This window comes from Cydia fagiglandana, chromosome 18 (assembly GCF_963556715.1).
Source record: "Cydia fagiglandana chromosome 18, ilCydFagi1.1, whole genome shotgun sequence".
Taxonomy (NCBI): Eukaryota; Metazoa; Arthropoda; class Insecta; order Lepidoptera; family Tortricidae; genus Cydia; species Cydia fagiglandana.
The window spans coordinates 10,450,276-10,461,240 of NC_085949.1; the positions used below are offsets into that span (position 1 = coordinate 10,450,276).

Consider the following 10,965-nt stretch of genomic DNA (forward strand, 5'->3'; position numbering starts at 1 on the left):
TTATGAAAGCAGAAGAATATAAATGATCATATTAGATTCATAATTGTTACATATTTGCCGTAACTTATTTTTAAAATGTGTTTTTCAATGAAAAGACACGTCAAGATTGTTTACCTTATTTCTAATGCTAAAAAAAACGAACTATACAATACATATTTGAAATAAAACTATTTTAAAGCGAAAGCAATATTGAAGTATTTATATTGACATAGATTTATATTGAATCATTACAGGTTTTTACAAAGCCAAATGCTATGAAAAAAAATCACACAGAAGATTGTAGAAGTAGATATATTTGTAAGACCGGTCTCCAGCCAATAACTTTACTAGGTTAAAGTTTAGTCGAAAAAAAATTCAAAATACAGGTCTATTATTTTTAACTTAATATTCAGTCTAATAATAATTCAGCCTTCCAACACGGGCACAGGCTTCCTTTCATGCGCGAGAAGGCTTGGTTGGGCTATACTGCAGCGGTCGGCAACACGCGGCCCGCGGGCCGCGTGCGGCCCGCGAACCTCTCACTTACGGCACCCGCACAGAATAAATAATAGTACTAGGACAGAAGACTCACTCTCTAACAAAACGCGTCTGTCACGATCAGCACAGATATGGCCGCTAGGTAGCGACAGCGCCACGCGCATATGGCAAACCCCAAAATTGGGGCCGAACGGATAGACCTGTAGCAAAGCGACGAAATCGCGGAGTGAGCCACGCCTGCGGCCCGCGAGCCTCCCTGGCTATTTTGTATGTAATATTAACAAACGACAATGTCTGATAAAGTCATAAATATTAACAAGTGCGGCCCGCGTCAACGTCGTTAACTACTATATGTGGCCCTTGGCTGCTAAAAGGTTGCCGACCGCTGGGCTGTTGTATGTATGTTAGCTTGTAAGGTATGTATCTAGGGGCCTTATTAGTTGCCTGATATATAGTATATGATATTGATATTAGGTATAACGTTACGTCGTTGCATGTGTTATTAATTATAAACGTCAAACTTCTATGAAATTAAAACTTTTTATAATTTAACACTTGCAAAGTGTGGGGCTATCAAAATCACTGCGAACTTAGCTTGGTCTTGGTCTAAGTCTACCTAATACGAAAGGAACGTTAGATAATTTTTAAGAATAAAAACCGACTTCTATGGGGCCCGGTGAAAGATTATGGTAGATGGTGCACTATGTAGAAAAGGAGGTAAAACCAGTACTTTCTAGTAGCATTTCGTTTCCGTAAGGGTCGTAGTTCTAGCCTAACCTAACCCACTTCTCTGATAGCAGTTCGGTTCTGTGAGGATCGCAGTTCGAACCTAATCAAACCCACTTTTCTAGTAGCATTTCGTTTCTGTAAGACTCGCAGTTCTAACCAAACCTAACCCACTTTTGTTCGGTTCTGTGAGGATCGCAGTTCAAACCTAACCTAACCCACTTAACGGCGCATGCGGTGCGGTGTACGGGAGTTTGAGCGGGAGGGGTGTTATATAGTGGTTTATTTAGTTTAGGTATCATAGTGGTTTTCCGGGTCAAGGTCCGGGTCTCTGAGTGAGAGTCCGGGTCCGAGTCCCGGTCCGAGTCCGGGTCCGGGTCCGGGTCCGAGTCCGAGTCCGAGTCCGAGTCCGAGTCCGAGTCCGGGTCCGAACCGGATCCGGGTATGAGTCCGGGTCCCAGTCTAAGTCAAAATCGAAATTCGAAATCACCAAACATGTACTATGCGTCGTTGAAGAGTTCTGTTCTAATCATCATCAGCAGTTTCACTTCATCAAATGCGACAGTTTTTAATGTAAATGCTTGATTTTATGATGAAAATACAAAAATTCTTTACGTATGCCTTTAAGATTTGAGGAGTTCCCTCGATTCCTTATGGATCCCATCATCAGAACTCGAGCTTGACAGAAATGTGGCTTAAAAACTAACAAACATAACGAAGAGGACAAATCGCCAAACGTGAACTATGCGTCGTTGAAGAGTTCCGTTCTGATCATCATCAGCAGTTCCACTTCATCAAATGCGACAGTTTTTAATGAAAATGCTTGATTTTCTGATGAAAATACAAAAATCTCTATACGCATGCCTTTAAAATTTGAGGAGTTCCCTCGATTTCTCATGGATCTCATCATCAGAACTCAAGCTTGACAAAATTGTGGCTTAAAAACTTAACTTGCTTAACAAACATAACGAAGAGGACAAATCGCCAAAGGTGAACTATGCGTCGTTGAAGAGTTCCGTTCTGATCATCATCAGCAGTTCCACTTCATCAAATGTCACATTTTTGAATGTATATGCTTGATTTGTTGAAAAACACAAAAATCACCATATGTATGCCTTTCAGATTTGAGGAGTTCCGTCGATTCCTTATAGATCCCATCATCAGAACTGGATTTTGACAAAAACGGGACCAATCTGTATGCATATACATACAATCAAAAAAATAATTTTCAAAATCGGTCCAGTAATGACGGAGATATGGAGTAACAAACATAAAACTTAAAAAAAATAAAAAAAATAAAAATAAATAACAATTTATAAGAAAAATAATTTTTAAGAAAAAAAAACCGACTTCTATGGGGCCCGGTGAAAAATTATGGTAGATGGTGCACTATGTAGAAAAGGAGGTAAAACCAGTACTTTCTAGTAGCATTTCGTTTCCGTAAGGGTCGTAGTTCTAGCCTAACCTAACGCACTTCTCTGATTGCAGTTCGGTTCTGTGAGGATCGTAGTTCGAACCTAATCAAACCCACTTTTCTAGTAGCATTTCGTTTCTGTAAAGCCCGCAGTGCTAACCAAACCTAACCCACTTTTGTTTGGTCTGTGAGGATCGCAGTTCAAACCTAACCTAACCTACTTAACGGCGCATGCCGTGCGGTGTACGGGGGTATGAGCGGGAGGGGTTTGGCATCATCATACTATATACCTACATTTTATGGTAGGTAATCATAGCGGTTTATTTAGTTTAGGTATCATAGTGATTTTCCGGGTCAAGGTCCAGGTCTCTGAGTCCGAGTCCGGGTCTGAGTCTGGGTCCGAGTCCGGGTCCGAGTCCGGGTCCGAGTCCGGGTCCGAGTCCGGGTCAGAGTCCGGGCCCGAGTCCGGGTCCGAGTCCGGGTCCAAGTCCGAGTCCGAGTCCAGGTCCGGTTCCGATCCGGGTACGAGTCCGGGTCCCAGTCCAAGTCAAAATCGAAATTCGAAATCACCAAACGTGTACTATGCGTCGTTGAAGAGTTCTGTTCTGATCATCATCAGCAGTTCCACTTCATCAAATGCGACAGTTTTTAATGAAAATGCTTGATTTTATGATGAAAATACAGAAAATTCTATACGTATGCCTTTAAGATTTGAGGAGTTCCCTCGATTCCTTATGGATCCCATCATCAGAACTCGAGCTTGACAGAAATGTGGCTTAAAAACTAAACTTGCTTAGCAAACATAACGAAGAGGACAAATCGCCAAACGTGAACTATGCGTCGTTGAAGAGTTCCGTTCTGATAATCATCAGCAGTTCCACTCCATCAAATGCGACAGTTTTGAATGAAAATGCTTGATTTTCTGATGAAAATACAAAAACCTCTATACGCATGCCTTTAAAATTTGAGGAGTTCCCTCGATTTCTCATGGATCCCATCATCAGAACTCAAGATTGACAAAAATGTTGCTTAAAAACTTAACTTGCTTAACAAACATAAGGAAGAGGACAAATCGCCAAAGGTGAACTATGCGTCGTTGAAGAGTTCCGTTCTGATCATCATCAGCAGTTCCACTTCATCAAATGTCACGTTTTTGAATGTATATGCTTGATTTGTTGATAAAAACACAAAAATCACTATATGTATGCCTTTAAGATTTGAGGAGTTTCGTCGATTCCTCATGGATCCCATCATCAGAACTGGATTTTGACAAAAACGGGACCAATCTGTATGCATATACATGCAATCAAAAAAAGAATTTTTAAAATCGGTCCAGTAATGACGGATATATGGAGTAACAAACATAAAAAATAAAATAAAAAATAAAAATAAAATAAAAAAAAATTAAAAAAAACATACAACCGAATTGATAACCTCCTCCTTTGGGATTTGGAAGTCGGTTAAAAAACCGACTTCCATGGGGGCCGATGAAAGATTATTGTAGATGGTATTGGTGTGGATGGTACTGGTATGGATGGTATTAAAGAGTATTGTAGACACTATGTAGAAAAGGAGGTAAAACCACCCACTTTTCTACTAGCATTTCGCATCTGTATAATGGCTCCTCTACAGGATGGGCCAACGCCGGCCACTCCAAGGGACGCAGCCATGCGGTAGAATGAGATAGCAATATCACTTGCTCCCTCTAACGCATAAATGCGTCCCTTGGAGTGGCCGGCGTTGGCCCATCGTGAAGAGGAGCCATGAGGGTCGTAGTTCTAGCCTAACCTAACCCACTCCTCAGATAGCAGTTCGGTTCTGTGCGGATCGCAGTTCGAACCTAATCAAACCCACTTTTCAAGTAGCATTTCGTTTCTGTAAGGCTCGCAGTTCTAACCTAACCTAATCCTTGTTCGGTTCTGTGAGGATCGCAGTTCAAACCTAACCTAACCCACTTAATGGCGCATGCCGTGCGGTGTACGGGGGTTTAAGCGGGAGGGGCTAGTAAGATTGGCATCATCGTACTTTATACCTACATTAATTTTATGGTAGGTAATCATAGTTGTTTATTTAGTTAAGGTATCATAGTGGTTTTCTGGGTCAAGGTCCGGGTCCGAGTCCGGGTCCGAGTCCGGGTCCGAGTCCGGGTCCGAGTCCGGGTCCGAGTCCGGGTCCGTGTCCGGGTCCGAGACCGGGTCCGAGTCCGAATCCGGATCCGAGTCCAGGTCCGGGTCCGAAACGGATCCGGGTCCGAACCGGATCCGGGTCCGAACCGGATCCCGGTATCAGTCCGAGTCCGGGTCCCAGTCCAAGTCAAAATCGAAATTCGTAATCACCAAACGTGTACCATGCGTCATTGAAGAGTTCTGCTCTGGTCATCATCAGCAGTTCCACTTCATCAAATGCGACAGTTTTTAATGTAAATGCTTGATTTTATGATGAAAATACAAAAAAATCTATATGTATGCCTTTAATATTTGAGGAGTTCCCTCGATTCCTTATGGATCCCATCATCAGAACTCGAGCTTGACAAAAATGTGGCTTAAAAACATAACTTGCTTAACGAACATAACGAAAAGGAAAAATCGCCAAACGTGAACTATGCGTCGTTTAAGAGTTCTGTTCTGATCATCATCAGCAGTTCCACTTCATCAAATGCAACAGTTTTTAATGAAAATGCTTGATTTTCTGATGTAAGTACAAAAATCTCTATACGCATGCCTTTAAGATTTGAGGAGTTCCCTTGATTCCTCATGGATCCCATCATCAGAACTCGAGCTTGACAAAAATTTGGCTTAAAAACTTAACTTGCTTAACAAACATAACGACGAGGACAAATCGCCAACCGTGAACTATGCGTCGTTGAAGAGTTCTGTTCTGATCATCATCAGCAGTTCCACTTCATCAAATGCAACAGTTTTTAATGAAAATGCTTGATTTTCTGATGTAAATACAAAAATCTCTATACGCATGCCTTTAAGATTTGAGGAGTTCCCTTGATTCCTCATGGATCCCATCATCAGAACTCGAGCTTGACAAAAATGTGGCTTAAAAACTTAACTTGCTTAACAAACATAACGAAGAGGACAAATCGCCAACCGTGAACTATGCGTCGTTAAAGAGTTCCGTTCTGATCATCATCAGCAGTTCCACTTCATCAAATGTCACTTTTTTGGGTGTATATGCTTGATTTGTTGATAAAAACCCAAAAATCACTATATGTATACCTTTAAGATTTGAGGAGTTCCCTCGATTCCTCATGGATCCCATCATCAGAACTGGGTTTTGACAAAAACGGGATCAATCTGTATGTATATACATTCAATCAAAAAAAGAATTTTCAAAATCGATCTAGTAATGACGGAGATATGGAGTAACAAACATAAAAAAAAATAAAAAAAAAATAAAAAAAAACATACAACCGAATTGATAACCTCCTTCTTTGAGATTTGGAAGTCGGTTAAAAAAAAAACATACAACCGAATTGATAACCTCCTCCTTTGGGATTTGGAAGTCGGTTAAAAATTAAACTAGGTACCTACCTATTATTTTTGCCTTGAGAATCTTGAAGATCTCACCGCAATTTTGTTGCAATAGTAATTTTATATAGAGTCTGGCTACTGAAATTTTACCTAAATTATTGGCGGGAAATTCAAAAAATCTTGGGCTGGTCACACTTTGCTTAGTAGGAATTATAGTTTTGATACTAGATAATATTTTTGGTATTCTGTGCACAAGTAAGGTACCTATGGAAATAAGCTAAATAAAAGTTTACGTGCACTCAAAGTCAGCTTACATAATTTCTACCACTATTTAAAGTACAGTCAACAACAAACACATATGTTTACGTTCCAATATTTAGATTTTATAGATATTTTTCAGAACTTTTAGTTTATCCGTTTTTTTATACACTTGTCCTATTTATGAGATTCAGGCATTAATAAATTCACGTACTTAATCAAAGTAATAGGCAAATGTTAGAACTAGTACTTAAAGTATCAAAATATTTATAGAGCACCAACCTCCTAATTTGTTTACATTTGGTTAGGAGTTGTAAACATTGCAGTTTTTCGTTATACAACGCTACACGTCGACTTCGCACATTGTCGTAATTATTTACGAGCTTAAATAATAGTTTGCGAACATCACTCAGTATGGAAATTATTAATATTATTAACAATTAACCCCTTATAAACCGCAAACAATTTGAATGAATGACATAAATTGACAACTCACTTTTAGCTTTTTTTTTAATCATAGACAATTGGTGATACAACAACGAAATATCTGTCAACAATTTTTGGCTAGCCAGACTCTAACCCCCTTATTCATAAACGTTTACTAAAGTTAACAAGCCGATAATAATCGTTTGTCCCTTTCCGACGTATTGGTATGATGGAAAGGGACAAACGATTATTATCGGCTTGTTAACTTTAGTAAACGTTTATGAATAAGGGGGTTAGTATGTAGATTCGCTAGGTATTCGAATCAATGCACGTTTGATTTCCACATTTGATCAGTCAATGATTTCGACACTAATGATGAATATACGACATACACTAGTCAAATTAATATACTATTGTCTAAAGGTCAAAGTTTAATAAATAATAACTCTTGTATTATGTTGAATGACTCAATGGCAAGTTGCTGTCAGGTCAATATGAAACGTTGCTAACTGCGTTATGTTCATAATTAATTTGATTTGATTGCCGACTAGAGCGATTAGTGGCATGCTTTAGTCAAGATCATGCAAACGAGTTGTCGGTTATGCAAACAGTTATGTGTGTTATGTCACACAACACAAGACCTCCGAGTGTCGGCCGCGCAAACAATAAGTTCACGAAACATTTCGCCTCTCCCAGTTTAACCTGACCTCTAGATACATGACACACATGCGTAATCGATGAACAGTTAATGCTGGTTTAACCTGAGGTGATGCAGGCGATGAGCGTTGTTAAAATCAAGCCCAGCGGTATTACTCGTACCGAACAGTATTTACATAATAACAATATGTCTTCATTTGTATCGCAGCTAAGTTTACTCAGTCTCAGTGTACCACTTTCACGTTGTATAATATTAATGAATTACCGATTTATTAATAGGTAGTTAATCTTAGATTCTTAGTGACCTAAGATATTTTATAGTCATAAAAAACGCGAAATGTGAAAATATGTAAGTTTATATTTTGTGATTTAATAAATTCACTTGAAAATGCGTAATAATGCCTAATAAATATTTTTATATTGACAGTCTTGTGCAGCTTGTACTGACAATGAGTATTAAAAGGTACAGTTACCTTTTCTGTACTACTACTAAATACTTAAACAATTTCAAATGAAATGATTGTAGGAACATTACATAAGGTACCTACCTACTAAATATGTTACTTTAATATTGTGAACACAACATTAGCTATAATAGCTATACATTCGTTACATAAGTACTGAACTCAATAAGATTCGAGCGAGCGTGATCTAGTGTTTTATATCCGAGATCCCAGATACTACAGTAGAATGACAGATAGGTTGAATCGATAAAAAATCATTTCTTGATTTTTAAAAGCTTACTTAATTGGAATATCCCCTTAAACTTATTTCCATATAATTATTGTAAACTTTATGCTTTATTGGGCCCATAACCTACCACTACCAAATTATAAGAAAAATCCAAAAGTTATGTAGAAAAGTATATTAATGAAGTGTTAAAGATATTGTAGAAAGGCTTGTTTATTCCAGGTCTCCAGCGCTACCCGAAGTTGCTGGGCGAGCTGGACCGCGAGTTCCGGCGGGTGGTGCCGCCCGAGCTGCTGCGCGACCCGGCGCGCGCGCGCAGCGTCGTCGACGGCATCCGCGCCTTCTACTTCCAGCAGCGCCCTGTTGACGTGCGCAACATCGACAGCCTGATAGATGTGAGTATAGTGGTCTCTAGTATTACCTAGTTGTTTGGAATAATTTCTCAAAACACACGCGACACAACAGAAATTAGATTCGGAACCCCCGAAGAAGTAATATTGTGGCATTCCACACAATAAGTGAATAGGCCTAGAATAGTATACCTAGGTAGTATACCATTATTCATCATCTTCCTCGCGTTTGCCCGGATTTTGCCACGACTCATGGGAGCCTGGGGTCCGCTTGGCAATTAATCCTAAGAATTGGCGTAGGCACTAGTTTTTACGAAAGCGACTGCCATCTGACCTTCCAACCCAGAGGTTACTAGGCCTTATTGGGTCAGTCCGGTTTCCTCACGATGTTTTCCTTTACCGGAAAGCGATGGGTAAGTATCAAATGATATTTCGTACATAAGTTCCGAAAAACACATTTAGATACGATTGGTACGAGCCGGGGTTCGAACCCGCAATCTCTAGATTGGAAGTCGCACGCTCTTACCGCTAGGCCACCAGCGCCTACGCCAAATAATAGTAAGTAGGTACTGAATACGTATCTACCTATCTATCTATTATTTGAAATAAATATACGAGGACACTTGTACTTCTTCCCAGCTGTTCACCGACGTGATGTTCCTCCGCCCGCTGTTGGACACGGTCCGCCTCTACGCCAACAGCACCCGGTCGAGCCCTACCTACATGTACCGGTTCGCGTTCGACGGAGCCCTGGGGCTCTTCAAGCGCATGCTGGGCATCAGCCACCCCGGCGCCTGCCACGGCGATGAAATGGGCTACCTGTTCTACTTCTCGAGGCTCAACTACAGGCTGGACGATGATTCTCCAGAGCTGGCAGTGTCTAGACGAATGGTTCAATTGTGGACGAATTTCGCTAAAACGGGGTTAGTTAATTTCAATAAAACTTCTCATGAGCTAAGTAACCCCTCGTATGGCGCCTGACAAATTTGATCATTGAATAAATGACCTTGACGTTAAAATTAAGTAAATTCCCACGCAATGATCCGTCTCTAAGCATACGACTTTTACAGAAAATTCCATGGGTTATTTTAATTTTAAAACATTATAGTTGAACAAGCGGATAAACAAGGTATGACACATTCGAAAAATATTGCGCTAATTGTGACTTAACTGTAGTATTCCTCAACCCAAGGAGTATAGGTTACATAGTATGTGAGTCCCTAAATTTTTTTGCTATTTACCAAAAGAAGCGTATAAGTGTAAAGCCTGAGTGGACGCTCGGAGCGGAGCGTTCGGCGGGGCGTGCAGCGTGGCGTCGGGCTCACAAGTGATTTGAGCAGCGTGCACTAAGGCCGCTTCTATACGTTTGCATATTTTTAACATGCACGCCGCACGGCCCACCTCGCTGCACGCCCAACTCGAGCATCCAAGTCAGGCCTTCGCTAAGAAATGATCGCTAATGTTTCAGGAACCCGACTCCTCCCGTGGACTACGAGTCAGTCGTGGACTTCACGTGGCTTCCGGTGAACGAGACAGCTCACATCAACTATCTAGATATCAACGGCAACTTCACAGTGCTGGAGGACCCTGAAGAGAAACGCGTGCGCTTCTGGGACTGGCTCTACGAGAACAACTCTTCGGCCAAGTCTTGAAGACCGGACTGTTGACTTTATAGTGTTCAGTGTTTAGTGCGGACGCTAACAGTACCGTGGCGCACGACAAGGACGTGAAAGACCAGTGATCTCAATTCGTGATGAGAGAGACACGTTAACAAAACTTCCTATCATTATCGGATGATCATGAGGAACTTTTGATAGAGCTCCATCCCATTTTCGGACGGAAGTGGGGTATCGAGCTTTTGAGTGTTGTAAATATTGATGTATGCACCGATTTTACTTAATTTATGTCTTCGTAACTTCCTTGTTGTTTATGTTAATGTTTGCTACATACAAATTATAATTAGCTAATCATGAATTGTAGATATAAAATAAACGTTAACAATATTTGATGATTTAGATAACTTAATCACCTCTATCCAAATCCAATCAAACCAATTTTGATAAATACGATTTTTCTTTGATACCTGAAGGCCGAGAGAAGGCGAGATTTTTAGAAGGCTACCGCTAACATTGAAAAAATCTAACATTGTTTAATATCACTCTTGCATAGGTATTCGAGCGATAGAGGAGATTCAAGGTAGATTAATTCATAAAGTGACCATGCAGCTGGCGTACCTAAACTCACCGCATAACCTAATGTATTTGCTTTTGCTTAAGCCTGGTTTTGCTTCATATTTCTTATTTATTCATTGTAGGTACGAGTAAGATGCTACAATTCAGGATCTGTAGGTAGTTGAGAAATGAAAACTGATTTTTACTCATTTCTCCTTAATAATTACTTTGTCTACTCGTACACTAAAATGTTGCCAATAGATACTTATTACAGGATTTTGGCTAATTATTAGTTTCTCTATATTATTATCTCT

The 10,965-nt window shown here is 40.1% G+C and overlaps 1 protein-coding gene across 1 annotated transcript in view; it reads left to right on the forward strand.

The window, feature by feature from the left end:
* Positions 1-10,481, forward strand: part of LOC134673343 (venom carboxylesterase-6) — a 35,856-nt gene extending 25,375 nt beyond the window's left edge. The window contains exons 9-11 of the mRNA XM_063531308.1: positions 8,353-8,525; positions 9,120-9,403; positions 9,949-10,481. Of these exons, the coding sequence (XP_063387378.1) occupies positions 8,353-8,525; positions 9,120-9,403; positions 9,949-10,132 (641 nt within the window). The 3' untranslated portion in view covers positions 10,133-10,481. The remainder of the gene's footprint in view (positions 1-8,352; positions 8,526-9,119; positions 9,404-9,948) is intronic.
* Positions 10,482-10,965: the final 484 nt, after the last annotated feature.